Source organism: Mesocricetus auratus, unplaced genomic scaffold (assembly GCF_017639785.1).
Source record: "Mesocricetus auratus isolate SY011 unplaced genomic scaffold, BCM_Maur_2.0 Super-Scaffold_4256, whole genome shotgun sequence".
Lineage (NCBI taxonomy): Eukaryota > Metazoa > Chordata > Mammalia > Rodentia > Cricetidae > Mesocricetus > Mesocricetus auratus.
The window spans coordinates 15921170-15939490 of record NW_024429182.1 but is presented as its reverse complement, the minus strand read 5'-3'; the positions used below and the strand labels follow the sequence as shown (position 1 = coordinate 15939490).

At 47.2% G+C, this 18321-nt stretch overlaps 1 protein-coding gene, 1 long non-coding RNA gene and 1 pseudogene across 8 annotated transcripts in view; 1 reads left to right on the top strand and 2 right to left on the bottom strand.

Moving 5' to 3' along the window:
* Fbxw4 (F-box and WD repeat domain containing 4) overlaps positions 1-18321 on the bottom strand; it is a 90811-nt gene that overhangs the window by 8497 nt on the left and 63993 nt on the right. For 5 of the 7 annotated variants that reach the window (XR_005876676.1, XM_040743763.1, XM_005063530.4 and 2 more), the window contains one exon: positions 6207-6272. The exons of 1 other annotated variant lie outside the window; for it this stretch is intronic. Coding sequence is in view for 4 of the 6 variants with exons in the window: in XM_040743763.1 (XP_040599697.1) it covers positions 6207-6272 (66 nt within the window). In the remaining 2 variants the exon portion in view is untranslated. Of the gene's footprint in view, positions 1-6206; positions 6273-16060; positions 16147-18321 lie in introns of all 7 variants that reach the window. One more of the 7 variants, XR_002384932.2, reaches the window with a different exon arrangement.
* LOC121139804 lies at positions 7177-12366 on the top strand. The gene is made up of 2 exons (XR_005876681.1): positions 7177-8192; positions 11845-12366. It is a non-coding gene; the product is annotated as an uncharacterized LOC121139804 (long non-coding RNA).
* LOC101831262 lies at positions 9221-10806 on the bottom strand (annotated as a pseudogene).

Here is an 18321-nt window from a genome sequence, read left to right as displayed (position 1 = left end):
GGGCTAGAGAGGACACAATGCCACATAATATCTAGGGTGACCCTGTCACATGCAGAGCCCAGAAAGTGGCCAGAGAATACAGTGATAGTAACTCACTTGGTTCCAGTGCAACCCAAGGCCTTAGTTGTCTTGTGCCCATTTTTACTTGGGTTCATTTTGAGTTCAGTGAAGTGTCAGTGTTGGGCTGAGTTTCAAAGAGCCAGTCCTTTAGAACACCATCCTGATCCTTCCACGGCAACCACAGGCAGCTCAAAGATCATCCCTCCGCGTGTGAGTGCGTGCGTGCGTGCGTGCGTGCGTGCGTGCGTGCGTGTGTGTGTGTGTGTGTGTGTGTGTGTGTGTGTGTGTGTGTGTTTTGTTGACACAGGGACTCTGTATAGCTCTGGCTGTCTTGGAACTCACAATGGAGACCAGGCTGTCCTCAAACTCACGAGATCTACTTGCCTCAACCTCCCAAAAGCTGGGATTAAAAGGCATGCAGCCCAGACCCACAGATCATCCAGTCTTTGAGATTCTGCTAACCACCCTCCCTGAGCTGGGCCCAGGCAGAGGGGATGGCGCATGAGTCCCAACTGTATGACTAACTGAAACAGAAACTGCCGGCACAATGCTCATCCTTGGACCACAGCCGCACTAGCAAGACCCTTCTTTGCTGTGAGGTCAGCAGTCTCCTCTCCCTCTACTGGTGGCAGCACAGGTTTCAGATGTCAGGTCTCCACAAACTGTTCAGTACTGTGGGAGACAGCAAAGGATGTAGGTGCCAGCAGTGGGGGCATTTTTCATAGATATTAATATATAATATAGATTTAATCATAACTACTGGTAGTCGGGAACAACAGATTCCCATTTTTTAGTCCCCAATGTGGAAAGCAAAGTCTAGAGAGGCCCCGGATGAAGCTGATGTGATGCAATGTAGTTTTGGGGTGTGAACCTCTCAGGCCACACAGCCAGGGCTCCCTCAGCTCCCATGGCTTCCAACACATAGTCCCACAGTGAGGGCCCCTCCTGCCTCAGCCTCACTCTCAAGGGGGAAGGACTGGCGGCAGTTCTACAGAATAAACCCATGGGAACAAATTCCACAACATGCAAGATGCCAACAGCCTAAGGACATGAGACCACAGGAGCCCTAGAAGTTTTAGCTAAGCTGACAGTGGGTGATGTGACCACCAAATGCATTAATAAAAGCAAATATAGTTTATGTGTATTGGCATAGCTGGTGTCCTCAGAGGCCAGGATAAGCTGACAGATATACCTGGAACTGTAATAATATGGTTGGGAGCCACCACGTGGGTGCTGGGAATCAAACCTGGGTCCGCTGGGGAAACAGCCAGTGCTCTTAACCACTGAGTCATTGCTCCAGCCCCACAAAAGGAGATCTAAAGTGAGGAGGGCGAGAGCCATCTGACATGGGACCACACTTGGACTGGTCAGTGCTCAGAGGGATTGCTTCACACACTTGAAGGTAGAATGGTCCTGAGGTCAACTCTGTAGGGCACCGCTGACCCACTGCACATGTTCTTTCCTGTTAACCAGACCTGATTCTGCAGCACCTGCCTTTCTCTCTGCCAGGACCAATATGTCTGGAAGAGGCTGACTCTTCTCTCAAGACGTCTCCTTGTCCCTCGCCAGGTGTGGTTTAGGATCCTTGAACATAGTTTTGACAATTGGATGTGAGGAGAACTCTATTCAGCAGTTCTGAGGAAGCGGCCCTACACACAGACAAGCCTTCCTTCTTTTTGAATGCTGCCCTATGAGTGAGTGGCACTGTTCTAATTAAGCCTGAATGCAGGGCAAAAGACACCATGACTGAGATCCCAAAGAGAAAGCAGGTGAATGCGGCCCTTGTGGTATGGGCCACTAAACCCATCAACCCCACCCCCAACTTCTGGGCTCTTTGCCACCTCCGATCATAATTCCATTCTTAATAGAGTGGTTTGAATTAGATTTTCATTAACTGGAGCCCAAAGCTAGCTACTGTTAATTGATGACCTCTGTTTGTGAAGAACAACTAAGGAGCTAAAATGGTGGGCCTGGGAAAAAGAAGAGCGTAGAGGGACAGGCACCAGGTTTCCAGACACCCAGGGACCTGCTGTCCAGGAGAGGGATTCAGTTTGCTTCTTGTCCAGGCCTATGAATCCAAGAAGCAAATCCACCTCAAAGAGTGGGCATTCTGCCTCTCAGAACTGACCAGAAAGGCAATGTAACTTGAGGAGATCCTGAGCATCCTGTCCCTGTTCTCAGATAATCATGAGAATGTAGAAGAAAATCGTTCTACTAAGCACCTTGTGTTGGGAAATCACCTGGGGAGACTAGCTGTGGAGCATGTGATTCAGAAAATAGACATGCGGTGTCTCCCTTCTTCCCTAGAGAGGGGGAGGAGAGGAGACAGAGCTAGAGCAGCTGGGGAAGAGACAGCAAAAAGCAGACCCTCTTCCCATGCAGGCTGAAGAAGCAGCCCCCTCTTCCCATGCAGGCTGAAGAAGCAGACCCCTCATCCCATGCAGGCTGAAGAAGCAGCCCCCTCTTCCCATGCAGGCTGAAGAAGCAGACCCCTCTTCCCATGCAGGCTGAAGAAGCAGCCCCCTCTTCCAATGCAGGCTGAAGAAGCAGACCCCTCATCCCATGCAGGCTGAAGAAGCAGACCCCTCTTCCCATGCAGGCTGAAGAAGCAGACCCCTCTTCCCATGCAGGCTGAAGAAGCAGACCCCTCTTCCCATGCAGGATAGCTGAAGAGTTTCAGGTGTGGCACAGCTGATTAGAGGAAAAATCACAACTTAGAATGGATCAAAGTTTCAAGTTTGAGAGCTCAAGAGACAGCTCAATAATTAGGAACACTGGCTGCTCTTCCAAAGAACCCAGACTCTGTTCCTAGCATCCACATGGCCATTCACAACTGTCTGTAACTCCAGTTCCAGGAGATCCCACACCATCTTCTGGCCTCTCCAGCACCCAGCACACACATGGTGCCCAGACAGATATTTAGACAAAACATATACACATAAATATTTAAAATTTGTTCTGCAGAAGACAATTAAATTAAAAGGTCAAAAAGACAAGGTCCAGATTAGGGGAAGATACCTATATATTTGAAAATATTTTTAATATTTGACAAAGGGCGAATGTCTAGACTATATAAAGCTCAAAACTCAACAGTAGAAAAGCAATGTAATGGACATGGACATGAATTAGCATTTTGTAAACAGGACATTCAGATGGCAGATAAGCACATGAACGTATGTTCAACATCATTAGCTATCAGAGGAAACCAAGTTAAAATCATATTATAACATGTACTAAAACAGCTAAATAAAAAAACCGTGGCAATACAAAAACACTGGTCAAGACATAAGGAAACCCAGATACCTTGTGCCCTGCTGGTGGAAATGCAAAACGGCGAAGATGTGCTGAAAAAAGTTTGGTAAAAAATGAAAATGTAGGAGGGAGGGAGAACTGGGATTGGAATGTGAAAAATAAATTAATAAATTAAAAATCTTAAAAAAAAGAAATGAAAAAGTATGCCCACATATGCCGGGCGTTGGTGGCGCACGCCTTTAATCCCAGCACTCGGGAGGCAGAGGCAGGCGGATCTCTGTGAGTTCAAGGCCAGCCTGGTCTACAGAAAGAGTTCCAGGACAGCCTCCAAAGCCACAGAGAAACCCTGTCTCGAAAAACCAAAAAAAAAAAAAAAAAAAAAAAAAAAGTATGCCCACATAGACACTATGCATAAGTAGATATTTATTTGCAGTAGTCATACTTGAAAACAACTCACATGTCCCTAATGGGTAATGTTCTTCACCAGGGAAAGAAACTTTGGCGCCTCTGCACATGGACTACTATACTTCTCAGTAATAAAAAGGAATGAGATTCTGATATGTACAACATGTATGGCTGCTCTTCCCCTGGGGCTACCCCCACTCAGTCTTACCAGTGTAAGACCCGGTTACTACAGGGATGAGAAGCAGAAACTGGAAGGTTGACAGGCAGGGATCTCCTCCCGACCATCCAACTCATAACAGGCTTGGAGCCTCTAGCACCAACGGCTTGCTGCAGGTGAGGAGACGGCCCCAGGAGCCCTCTTCTCCCTCCCACTTGCATCTGATCTGTCTCCCAAAGACCAAAGGCGTGGCACCAAGGTTCTCTGTATAGGTGGTCAGACTCAAGGTTTTGGAAATTAGTGGATCACATCCAGATTGGAGACATAGAGCAACTGGTCCTGAAGTTGGAGTTCAGGGATGGTTTCCAGTTTAGCAGTCCCTCCTGCTCTCCCTGAACTTCAGATGACCAGCTTGTGTGAGCCTCGCCTGTCTGTGTCCTGAGCCTTCTCCCTTCCTAGGTACAGCTGGGGTTTCTTGCCCCCTTTGTGCCTTTGATGCTGACCTCACAGATGGTCCTTCTAAAGACCCCTCGTCCTTTCAAACCCCTTTCCTGGGCTCCCAGTGCAGCATGCTTCTCAGGTGACTCTGATCTGTAGGCACCTGTGGAACAGGTATGAATGCGGACTCCATGCCCTGTGGGTCTCTGAGCTACCAATGCTGGCTGGAAGTTGACCTGGTGCTGAGCAGAGGACTCTGTGCTCAGTGCTTGAAGGCACAATGGGATGTGCACAGGCACACAAACAGGCAAAACACCCTACACATAAGTAAAACTTAAAAACGGTAACATACAGCCGGGCGGTGGTGGCGCACACCTTTAATCCCAGCACTCGGGAGGCAGAGGCAAGTGGATCTCTGTGAGTTCGAGACCAACCTGGTCTACCAAAGTGAGTTCCAAGACAGCCTCCAAAGCCACAGAGAAACCCTGTCTCCAAAAACAAAACAAAAAAGGTCACATACTATACAATTCCATTTATATCCTATCTTCAAAATAACAAAATTAGAGGCAAGCATCTAAGTGGTTGTAGGGAGTTAGAACAGCAGGCATGAAGGGTGTATGAGGAGGAATGTATATCTTGACTATGGCTGGAGGCACTAATCAGAAGAAAGGCTTATGGGATGTACCAATGTCAATTTCCTGCTTTTGACACACTACATTTCATAAGATGTTATACAAGTTGGAAGGTTCAGGCATTACTCTGGCCTGCCCTGTTACCTGGCAGGATGCACTCAGGCAACACTCTGGCCAGCCCAGAGTTCTGTGAGAACCAGGCAGGTGCAAAGGACCCCTTTAAAGGACTGACCCCTGCCCGTTTACTCGCTCTTGCTCTTGCTCTTGCTCTTACTCTCTTTCCCTCTTACACTCTTACTCTCATCTTACTCTGTCTCTCTCTCTGCTCCACACGGGTTGGTTACCTCTCACCCCCCTTTTCCCTCCCCGTCCACCAATAAACTCCACGTGGGATTGTTGAGTCGAGGTTTGTGTCTCCTTACTGGATAAACCTAAACATTTTAACAACACAAGTACCCCTTGGTTCTAGTTTATAACTTGCTACGAATCTAGAATTAATTCAAAATAAAAGTTTTTGGCTAAGACAGGTGGTGGTGGTACACACTTTTAATCCCAGCACTCCGGAGTCAGAGGCAGGCAGATCTCTGTGAGTTTCAGGACAGCCTCCAAAGCCACAGAGAAACCCTGCCTCAAACTCCCCCCACCACCCCCAAAAAAGGTTTTTGGTTTAAAAAGTAACAAAACCAAGCTAGCAGTGGTGGCACACACCTTTAATCCCAGCACTTGGGAGGCAAAAGTAGGTGGATCTCTGTGAGTTGGGGCTAGCTTGGTCTACAGAGTAAGTTCCAGCACAGCCAGAGAAATCCTGTCTCAAAAAAACCAACCAAACAGACAAAAACAGAATGGCGGACAATCAGTAAGAGTGTGTTAATCTTGCCAATTGGAGAACTGTGAAGAGAACCTGGCTGTAGTTTAATTGCCCTACACAATTATTTTTATGAGTTCTGTAGGCCACCTTTGAAATATTTTATGTTATAAAAATCCCCTCTGAGGATAGATTACATTGCCAGGCACTCTTCAGAAGATATATTAAATCCAAGTGGCTACTATCAATCCTACATGAAATTACTCGCCTGTTACAGTGATCTCAACTGTCTCCCCAGAAAGGCAGTGCAGCTGCTGGTGGGAGGTGCTCTCTCCCCTGCCTCCTCTGGTGTGGGGGGGACAAACTGGCAGGGACTGGTAGCTAGCTCTTCCTTTGTCCCCCAGCTTTCCTAGCCCTGCCCCCACTGAATACCACTGTGGGTTTAGGAATCTCTTACCTGTTGAGGTCCCAGATTCTCAGAGGTGAGAAGTGCCCACAACAAGCTGTTCCTGTCACAAAAGAGCTGCCAAACAAAAGGAGAACAGAGTTGGAGCTGGCTGGCTTGTCAGAACTTGTGGCGGAAATGGCTAACATTAGAAATGCAGAGCTCTTTCCCCAGGGATCATGGGGTTAAGCCAGAAAAAGAAACATTGAGAGAATGAGGAAGTACCACAGAACCCTGGAAAAGACTGTAGCTTGGTGCCTTGGTGTATGGAGAGGGATTCAACCTCCCAAGATTGACTAGAGGCCTACAGGTTCAACCATAGATGACCCAGCTGTTTGGCTGGAACCACGTGACCTCCGACCAGTTCTGAGCCCAAGGAAGTGCAGTGAGTGAGCTTATTAAAGATATAGCTGTTAGAGACTTGAGGCTCAGTGCCATAGCCTTCTGGGGATATCCTCTGGGAACTGACAAGTGATACCCCAATCAGCTGGAAACATTCCTGAAGGAGTTTTCAGAGTTGGGAAACCAGGCATGGTGGCGCACACCTTTGATCCCAGCACACAGGGAGGCAGAAGCAGGTGGATCTCTGTGAATTTGAGGCCAGCCTGGTCTACAGGGCAAGTTCCAGGACAGCCAGGACTACACAGAGAAACCCTGTCTCAAAAAACAAAACAAAGAGAAAGAAAAGAAACCTCATCTCAGTCACTAAAGTTAAAAGCACTGGGGCAGGGATGGGCTGGGTCCCTAAATGTCCTGCACAAGGGAAAGAATTCTGGATACACTAATGACACGTAGTAAACCATGTAGGCAAGCAGGCCATTGGCCTGCACTGCCCAGCACCTGTGCTCTCTGTTCCCAACATGTCAGTGGGAGGCAGAGTTCTATGAGAAGGCTCTGAAAGGGACAGTGGCTTGGACAATACATCAGGTGAGCAGCCAGCTGCCAGTTGGTGATGAGGGATGTCTGCATTGGCACTGGCCAAGTGGCTGGTTTACTATCAAAACTGTAGACTAGTATCCACGTGTCATCCAAACAAGACATCCCGGGGCTCTCAAGCCTCAGGCTTGCAAGGCTTCCTCCAGGGAGATGATAGCATCCCAGTTTCCGCTTCTTGTACAGCACAGCCAGCAGCCATTCTACACGAAGTGGCAGTGACAAACAGCCTCTCTTGCCTGGCATGCCCCAAGTGATTCCTAGCCTGGGCAGCAGCCACTGGACACCAAGGAACCAAACTGCGGAGCCAGGAGGTGTTACCCTCGCCTTGCTCCTCCTGCATTTTCTCTTTAGAGCAACCCATTAATAACTGGTAAAGCCAATTACCGTGGCTTGGAAACATAATAGCTACTTGGAAATCATTGGAGCAGGCAATTGGGCTCTCCAGACTTGAGGAGTTAGGGCCAGGTGAAGGGCGCCAGCACAGACATAGACATCTCTTGAGGAAGCCTTTCTGGGCCCCTTGGCCACAGGCCTAAATTAGTCTCAAGGTAAATCAATAGAGAGAGGTGGGGGAGGAGCCTGGAAGTTAATCCCTGCCACTCCAGCAGTCCTGACCTCCCAGCCGTGGGGTAGGGATGGGGGATGCAAACCCTTCCCAAGGGACTCCTGTCCTCTGTTTGTCCCATTCACCCCTGGCCATCTGCTACCAAGAAGAGGGCCCCTCACCTCTTTTATAGCCTATAAAAGATACCTATAAATGTTTCCTTCTTTGCCTAGGTGTCCTTTCCCCTTTGTCTAGATGCTGTGAAGCCTAAGAGTTTAGTAACAGAAATGCCATGTGAGCTTCAGACCGAAGATAGATGGATCAGCTGGGGAGCATGACCAACTCAAGGGACTACCTGGTGTCCAGGAGTCGAGCTAGCTACAGACGCAGTCCCGTGCTCCTGGGACTTCTCCCACTGCTGCGGCTCTGCTTTCTGCCTGCTCTCTTCCCAATGCCTATGGTCATTAGGAAGAGTGTGGCAAAAGCAGGAGATGCCACATTTGAAGACATACTGAGAGGTGAGCATGGCCAGTCTGAAACAGGGCTCCCAGACAGGGCTGCCAACACTCAGCACCTTCCCAGTCCCATCTTGATAGAATGTTTGGAAGAGCAATTGGTGCTTGGAGGTGGTGGCACACACCTTTAATCCCAGCACTTGGGAGGCAGAGGCAGGAGATCTCTGTGAGTTCAAAGCCAGCCTGGTCTACAAGTTCCAGGACAGCCAGGGCTCTTACACAGAGAAACCCTGTCTTGAAAACCTAAAGGGGGGTGGGATGGGATGGGGGGGCTATGCCTACTGGCAAGTTTCACCTCCAGTTCTCTAAGCTCCACAGCCCTTGCTGTTGTTAAAATGTTTAGGTTTATCCAGTAATGAGACACAAACCGTAACTCAATGATCCCACGTGGAGTTTATTGGTAGACAGGGAGAGAAAGGGGGTGAGAGGTAACTAACCCGTACAGAGCAGAGAGAGAGATAAGATATGAGAGAGAGCGAGACAGAGACAGAGAGAGAGTAAGAGAGAGTAAAAGAGTAAGAGAGTGAGAGAGCGTAAGCCGGCAGGGGTCAGTCCTTTAAAGGGGTCCTTTGCACCTGCGTGGTTCTCACAGAACTCTGGGCTGGCCAGAGTGCTGCCTGAGTGCATCCTGCCAGGTAACAGGGCAGGCCAGCGTAATGCCTGAACCTTTCACTTGCTCCCTAATGTAAAACCTGTCCTGATCTTTTGCTTGCTAGAGGCCAGCCTGATGTCTGTGCTGGGTTTGTACCATACTTTTCACTATGCTGGGTGAAAGGATTCAGGCATTATGCTGGCTGCCCCTGTCACCTCGCAGAATGCACTCAGGCAGTACCCTGGTCAGCCCAGGGTTCCATGACTACTAGTCTGTACGCAGGTGCAAAGGACCCCTTTAAAAGAGAGACCCCACCCATTTACACTCTCCTCCATTGTTCCCCTGGGGCAGACTGGACTTTTCCTGTCTCCCCTTTCTCTTCTGTCTTCTCTCTGTGTCTCTTCACCTCCTTTCTCTTTCCTTCCCCCTCCCCCCCCCCCCTTTTTTTTCTTTTTTGGTGGCACATGACTTTAATCCCAGTCAGGGCTACACAGAGAAACCCTGTCTCAAAATAGCAACAACAAAAACCCCATTACACAGGTAAAATGCTCTTTACATGTACAGATCACAATCAAAGCATCACCTCTGGACACTGAGCAGCAAGCCCTGGCCTTTCTGAGCCCAAGAGAGCATAAGCCATGGCCTCTAAAGAGTTCCTTCTCCAGCTAGGTGTGGGGGCGCAACTTTCCCCTGAATCCCAGCACTCGGAGCAAAGGCAGGTGGATCTCTGGGTTTGAGGCCAGCCCAGCCTACAAAGCTGAGTTCCAGGTCATCTACTGCTATTAGAAAGACCCTCTTTCTCTAGAAAAAAAAAAAGTTTCTTCTCACGAGTGTGTGTGTGTAAGTGTGTAAAGTCTGATTCTATAGGACTTTACCAGCATCGTCTGAAACAATATACTCCTTGCTTTGGCTTCTTTGGTCCAGAGACCTAAGCATGGGGGTGCCCACCACTCAGTCAACCTCCATCTTCTTATTCTGCCAAGAACCGATGAAGGTTTGCCACTCTGTTGGGTAAAAGCTCTTATAGACATTGACCTTATTCCGAATCTGCTTTGGTGTATCTTGATAGTAATTCTTCTCATCCCGGGCCATAGCCTTATAGTCCTCCCCATGATTTGCCCCCATGTAATGAACATATTCAATGAGGTCCTGAGATAAGGTATTTCCTTTCTTCTCTGGGAGGCGGGCTTCTGGCTCCAGGTCATTCAGCACATAGGGCTTCAGTACAAGGTCCTTGGGTCTCCCCTCTGTGTCTACCTCCATGGCCTTTACCTTCCTCTTACGGAGGGGAACCACCTTGTTGGGGTCCACAGCCAACCCCATCTCGGCCAGGTTCTGCAACACGGATTTGGTGTGGTCCCAGGCATGTCGGATGTGGGAGCACTCGATCCGTGGCACAGCCTTCCAACGAGCATTCCGGTTCAGACTCTCTCGGTTGACATTGTAACCGAACTTCTGCCTCAAGTCTTTCCCTTGGCCTTGGGCATCGCATAGACAGCCGCATCAGCAGCTCAAACCCCGATCACACTCTCAGCACCACCTGTTAACAGGCTCGGCCCCCCCACCCTCAGTCACCCTCACCTGCCATGGAATCCACCATGGTCCCCACACGCTTTATCCTATGCCAAGCCTGTTAGAATTCTTATCAGTGAAATGAAACACATGCATTCCTTCCATGGCTCCTCCTAGGTTACTGCCCACATGTACTCCTGTGTCTAGTGCAGTGCCTAGCCCAAAGGGCACTCAATACAGAGCCATGAAACTGACCAGAAAGGGGCCTCCCAGAATTCAAAAACAACAGGGAGAAGCCAATCAAACAGCCAGTGAAACTGGTCCTTCTGCTTCTTAAAGGAGTACTCCCCAAATCATCAAAGACTCTCAAACCTGAGCAGTAACACACTGCAGTTACCCACGGATGAGGAGTGACAGTCCCTCAGACTCAATAAGCTATACTTTTTTTGTTTTTGTTTTTTTGTTTTTACGAGACAGGGTTTCTCTGTATTGTTTTGGAAGCTATTTGGAGGCTATCGGTCCAGCCGGGCCTCAAACTCACAGAGATCCGCCTGCCTCTGCTTCCCGAGTGCTGGGATTAAAGGCGTGCGCCACCACCGCCCGGCTTTTACTTTTTCTTTTTAATAACAAAGTTAGCCTAAAATTTCTCACCCGTTCTCAGCCCTTACCCAGACCCTCAACCTGCCACTTAGCCCTACCTCAGGCAGATGTGGCATCACATAAGCCATAAGGCCCTGAGTGGACGCAGAGTCCAATCAAGAAAGACACTAGGAAAATCGGGGGTCCTGTAGCAGGATGAAGAACAGAAGGTTAGGAAATTTCAGAAAATGGAGGGTAAGAAGGGACATCAACCCTGGAGCTGGGCTTACATGCAGTTGTGAGCTGCCCTTCATGGGGCTGAGAGTCAAACCCAGGGGCTATGCGAAGGCAGCAAGTGCTCTTAACCAATGAGCCATCTCTCCAGCCCCTTTACTTGGTTTGGCTGGTTTGGTTTGGTTTGGAGAGGAGAGCCCTGACTGACTGGGAACTCACTCTGAAGCTCAGGGTGGCATCAAACTTCAGTGGTCCTTCTGCTTCTCACTCCTAAGTGCTGGGATTACAGGAATACACCAGCTGCTGGCTGTGTGCATTTATTAAAGAAGAGACTTGCACATGTGAACGTTTTGTATTGACTAGGGGACAGTACTGGATCCAGTTCTCCAGACAGATGGTTGTCGTTTACTGTTTGTTTAGAGACGTGGCCCAGACTAACCTGGAACTCTCAGTCTTCCTCCCTCAGCCTCCAAGTATACTATTACAAGCATGCATCACCTTACCAAGCAACTGTAATTCATTGAGCCCCTACTCTGTGTAAGGTGTTAAGCAAGTATTTTACTAGCATTTCCCCACAGACTAGGAAGCTCGGGAGGTAGTAAAAGCCTCTTATTCACCTGAGCAGCAAGTAGTAGGGTTAGGGTTGGCCCTCTTAATTCCACACTCCATTATATCACCCCTCACCCCACCAACTTGCATGTGAGCTATTTATCAAGTTAATTTTGTTTGGGTTCCCAGAACATAGGACAATGTCTGCCTGAAGTCCCTGAAGTTCCTGAACGAGTGACTAAATGAATCAACAAGTTGAACAAATGATTCTACCTGGAGAAGAAGAAGAGCCTGGCCCTGAGACAGGCAGCAGAAGCGCTTTTTCTTAGCAGCTGTGCCCCGTGGACGGCCAGAGCCACCCAGCTGGCCTAGGCCCCTGCAGCCTGAGCCCAGGCTGACACACTTTGGCAAGGGAGGCCACCAGAGCTGTCACATCATTCACCAACATGCCCATCAAGTGTATTCAGTCCTCTTCAACCCGCATTGGCATTTTAATTACTGTTGGGTAAACTAATTTGTACAAATGAAGGCTGGGCTGCCTAATAGAATATGCAAGCTCCCTGACCTCTGGCGGGACTGACATAAGATACAAAGGAAGCGGGGAAGGCTTTTATCTGAGCCTTATTACTCTCTATTACTCCAATTAGTCAGGCTCCAGTGCTCCTAATTGGAGGAAAAATTGCAATTAAATCAATTTTTGATGGGCTGCAAGTGGGTTCCTGAACCGCCCTGCTTGTGAAACACTGATATTATAGCAGCAAAGGTCACAGGCTTCATCGGCACCTGGGCCCCACCCCTGATTCCCCTTGACCCCCTCCTTAAATACTTCAAGGAACCCCTGCCCTCCACTGGCTTGGCCAGTGAGAGTGGGAAGGAGGGAGTCATTAGAACATGTCAGGTCTCACTGTTTTGTTGCCATCTGCTAACCTCCACCCTGACATCACTATAGCATGTAAATCCCACAGCATGAATACAGTGCGAAGGTCACACAAACTCACTCAGCAAGGGGAAGCAGGAGCAGGAGCTGTGGTGACAGCAATGCATGGACAGCACCAGTGAAGGGGTCACAGGGGATCAGCAGAAGTCAAGAAGGGGAAAGATGGAGGCAGGCACTAGGTGACAGGGAGGAGCCTGGATGCACTCAACAGAGTACCCTGGGCAATAAAGAAAAGAACAGATGTGTGTGGGAAAGGCAGAGAGAGAAATTTTCTCTCCAGCGCACATGCCCGCCTTGCGGCTAGCGAAACACCCAGTGCTGGATATATGGCATGTCCACATGGGGGTTGGGAGCACAGTGACAGGGTTACTGTCCAAAGGAGCATCTCTAGGAGGAAGAGGAGGGCAGTGTTCAAAGAAGAAAATAAAACTTTGTTCATCAAACCAAAGGAAATAGAATGAACAGGCCTGTCTGAAGTTTCAGGAAAGTTTTAGGTAAATAAATGTAAGTTCAGATTCATATAGAAACTAGAATAACTACCTCAAAAAGAGGGTGAAGACAGAAAACATAAATTCACAAGTTCAGCCAATTTGAGCTAGCAAGATGATTGTGCACTCCTGACAACCTGAGTTCCATCCCTGGAACCTACTAAAAATCTGTGTGCAATGAATGGCACACATCTCTAATCCAGCACTCCAATGACAAAGTGGAGACAGCCAGGGTGTTGGTGACCAGCCATGTGAAGTCACAGAACACAAGAAATAGAGACCCGATTAACAAGGTGAGAGGAGAATCCTCAAAGGTGTCTCCCGTGTGTGTCATGACATTTACACACTTCTGCACGCACACACACGCGCACACCAATTTTTAAAAGGGGCTCTAAAGAAATCTATGGATTTCATTAAAGGAAATGTTTTGCCTTCAAGGGGTCAAGACCACAAATGTAAACTAAACATGATATTCCCAAAGAATACAGGTAGAAAAAAAAGGAAAAGCAGGGTACAGACAACATTATTATTAAAAAAATAATAATCTAAACATAAAGAAGGCAAGAGTAAAAGAAAACGCACTACAATGCTAACGGGACCGTGCTTGGGCAATACAGCAATAAGCAATTCTTCTTTCCTAAGTTTTCTTTATTTTTCAGATACTCCTTAACAAGTGTTACTTTTAAAAGGAGAAAACACTGTCGGTGGCCGCTCACACCTTTAATCCCAGCATTCAGGAGGCAGAGGCAAGAAGATCTCTGTGAGTTTGAGGTCAGCCTTGTCTAGGTAGTGAGTTCCAGGACAGCCAGGGCTACATGATGAGGCCCTGCCTCAAAAAATAACAAATGAATGAATGAATAAAATAAGGTAAGGGAAAAACTCATTAGCTTTTGTTAAGAAAACCTACATGCTCCTGTTCAAGCTTCATGGCAGAGAGTGGGTGGCCCTGGTATCGAGCTGCCTGCTAGAGCCAGTGTCTGCAACAGAAGCCTCCAGGCACCTCAGCTGAAGGGTCAGGCCTGGCCAATACCCAAGGTCAAGCAAGAAAGCCCTAGGGAGATGAGAGAATCCCAAGCCAGCCAGGGATACATAGCAAGACCCTGTCTCAAAACCAAAAGAAAAGAAGCCAGGTCTAGATAGAGTGGTTCCAGCAGCCTCTTCTCTCAACTTGCCCTGGCTAGCAGGAGGCAAGCCCGATGCCCACAGCTGCAGGGTCTGGAACAGCTGCCCAGCCATCCTTGCAGTGATACACACTTCTCTAGCCATGTGCATCAGGACAGGATGGTGTCCAGAACGCTAGGCCTTGATAAAGTCATCTTAGTTGTACCTATCCTCTTAGAAACCAATTCTAGAATGGTTTGACTGTCTCCACTGTGAAGTGTCAAGAGAGTAGAAACTTAACACAAATATAGCATTTAGAGGTGGAACCTTTGAAAAAAAGATTAGGATTAGGCCATTAATGTGGAACCCCCATGATGGAACTCTGAAGGATTCATATAGCAAGGAAAAAAAAAAAAAGAGGGAGAGAGAAGACAAGCAGGAAGGGGATGGGGGAAGAGAGGGAGGGACACAAACACATCTGGTCTCTTGCTGCCTGCTACATGCACCACCTCAGAACTCTGCCAACACCAAGGCCATCACCCTGGAGCTCCAGATCTGAATCAAAACGAACCTGTTTTCCTTATGGAGCATCACAGGTGACCCAGTCCATGACAAACATTGAAAAACAAACAAGCAAACCTAGTTTATTCATCCGTGAGATAGAGATAACAAGCAAACATGGGCTTGTTGGGATAAGCACCCACAGTGTTACTTACTGTTGTGCCCTAGCAGTGACCAATGGGAAATGTTACTAAATATGCGTTCACAGAAGAGTATGAAAAACTATGGGGTATCTAAGAACAAACCTAACAAAAAACCAACAGAAATAAACAGGAACAGAAACCCAGAAGAGGTACATACACAAACCAATGTGAAACTTTATTAAAGGATGCAGAAGAGTCAAGTAAGTAGAGAAATGGATCATGTTCCTGGACAGAAAATGTCAAATGTTTTAAAATGCCCACTAATGTATAAATGCAATATATATGTCTTCACCTGGAAGAGAAAATAAATGCCTAAGAGTAACAAAGCTATCTGAAAAAGGATAGGCTCAGAGCAAGGGCATGGAAACCTATGCACTGCAAAACTGATTTGCATGTGCACCAAATTATAGGATGCCTGCTGTTTGCTTCAATAGAACAAATACACACCAGGCTTATTTAGTACAAAAAAGGAGGAGGGGCCATAGTTGACTGACGGGACTTTTAAACAACCCACTTATTTTGAACTGTGTGTATGTACATATAGTTGTTTTTGTTTTCCTAGGCAAGGTTTCTCTATGCAGGCCTGGCTATCCTGGAACTCACAGAGATCCACCTGCCTCTGCCTCCGGAGTGCTGGGACTGAGGGTGTGCACCACTACTCTCAGTATATTTTTAAATTAAAACATATCCAAATATCACTTATATAAAAATTATAAATGTTGGAGGGTCTGGAGAGAAAGCTCTGTGGTTAAGAGAGCTCGCTGCTCTTCCCGAGGACCTGAGTTCAGTTCCCAGCACCTACTCCAGGCTCACAACCACCTATAACTCCATCTCTGGAGGGTGACATGTTATGGCTAGTTAAGCTAGGAGTTAAAAAACAGATTTCCAGCTCCCTTTATTCAGACCCACTTAGCATCATAGCAGTCCTCATCAAGTGTGCGTGTGAGGCTGCTAACATCCCTGGCACTGGTGGCCCACAGTTGCTGATATTTTGAGAACTGAGCACAGACAGGTTCTGGTATTTCCTCAGGCTTGTGGATAAACATACATGGCTGGCATTTAAAGGAAGCACGGGACGAGAGGGTCAGCTGTGGCTCTACAAACACGCAGAAAGGAAAGCAGAGCGTGACTGGAGAGTCACATAGATAAGACCAGATACACTCAAACAAGTTTACCTTAAAGTCGGATTCTTTCCAAACGAACATCCAACAAACCTTTGATTCTCAGGCCTGGGTTAGATTTGGTTAGGAGCACTAAGTGCCTACAAGGCCAAAAGTAAAAAGAAATGGGGACAAGTCAGGGCCAAGCCTAAGGTCCTCTATCTCTGACCTGTACCAGTTAGGCCCAGAGCCTATGAAGTCCCAAGAGATTTCTTATTTTGCATTTCATTAAATACCAACCTCAGGCAATAATTTTCACATACAACTATCAAAGCATAACAGAAAGAATTTCTTGGCAGGGACAAAGAATAAGACAGTCCATCAACACTGTACACTATATGACCATATACCTTCTTTATCCATGGCTTTTCAAAAACCTGTTTCAGGGCTTACGTAAGACAAGCCTCAACGGCCAGCCAGTGAAAGAGTCCCACAGTACCCTGAGCAAACTGAGGAAAGGCAGGCAGAGGGACTCATGGACTCACTACCATGGTCGGCACTCCTGAACCACTTTCTTTCCATCAAGCAGAGGATAGCTACAACTGATCCAGAAACTTCCTCCTTGATGGCTAGCTCTCATAGTGCTAAAAGTTCACTGGAGGAAAAAACAGTCATCTATGGACTTATCTAGTGATAGACCCTGCATGCTGTAATACTAACCTACTGAGCGAGCTGTCTCCAGGTGCAATAGAGGCATGACTGTTAAGGAATTAAAAACTGTTTTCTGATTGGATCTGAGGCCTGCTGTCCAGGCAAAAGCCCATGGCTGGGGAAGTCATAAGCCCTAGAAGGGAACCCATTGCTTACTATTGTTTGGCCAAACAGACATGTTGTCAATCTGCTTTCTAGATTTTTATGTTTATACTCATATTTAGTGCTGCTCTCAGTCAGTGAAACTCCTTTCTGAGGCAGGCAGTAGTTAACCGGTCAAAGAGCTAACAATAACTGACTGTTGAGTCAATTATTATTATTATTATTATTATTATTATTATTATTATTATTATTAGTGAGACCTCCACATGGCTCATGGAACACTAAAGAGGAGGGGCAAAAAGAATCTAAGAGCCAGAGGATTAGGAGGAATCGTATGAAGTGATGTCCTTTGGACATGACACAGCCAGTTGCACTCACAAACGCATAGCAGCTACAGTTACCTGAACAAAATCAAACTAGCATTAGTAGAGAGGGGCCCTGAGGTATTGCCCTTTGCTGAGGAACTGTTGGCAACTGATGGTGGTGGAGAAGGGGAGTCATTTTTCCTTGAAAGGTGTGTCCACAGGTAGGTTGCATGTGCATATTTGGATTTAGTGGGCTATCAGAAGAGCCAGGTGTGGTGGTGCACGCCTTTAGTCCCAGCACTCTGGAGGTAGAGGAATCTCTGTGAGCTCAAGACTAGCCTGGTCTATGTAGCAAGTTCCAGACCAGCCAGAGCTGTTTAGTGAGACCCTGTCTCCAGAAATGAGAAAGAAGAGACTTTGAAAGCAGGAGGAGCATGTTGGGGGATCTGGAGGGAAGTAGGATAGGAGATTAAGTGTGTATATGACAAGATATAATATATATATGTGTGTGTGTGTGTATATGTATGTGCATATGTGTATGACCAAAATAGTGTATACATGTATGTGTGTATGTGTATATAGCATATATGACCAAAATATATGTGTGTGTGTATATGTGTGTATATATGACCAAGATATAGTATATATGTGTGTGTATGAACAAGATATAGTGTATATATGTATGAAACTATAGAAGAATAAATTTAAATTTCTTTAAAAAGACAGAGTAGGCCGGGCATTGGTGGCGCATGCCTTTAATCCCAGCACTTGGGAGTCAGAGGCAGGCGGATCTCTGTGAGTTTGAGGCCAGCCTGGTCTACTAAGCGAGTTCCAGGACAGCCACCAAGACAATACAGAGAAACCAAAAAACCCAAAACAATAGCACTTGGGAGGCAGAGGCAGGCGGATCTCTGTGAGTTCGAGGCCAGCCTGGTCTACAAGAGCTAGTTCCAGGACAGCCTCCAAAGCCACAGAGAAACCCTGTCTCGAAAAACCAAAAAAAAAAAAAAAAAAAAAAAAAAAAAAAGATGGAGTAGAAGGGGAGGTCAAGCCCTACCCTTCCTTCCTTCCTTCCTTCCTTCCTTCCTTCCTTCCTTCCTTCCTTCCTTCCTTTTTGTTTTTTGAGACTGGGTCTCACTACGTAGCTCTAATTGGCCTGGAACATACTATGCAGAACAGGCTAGTCTCCCAAAAGTCTTCTGCTTTTTAACCTGGAGT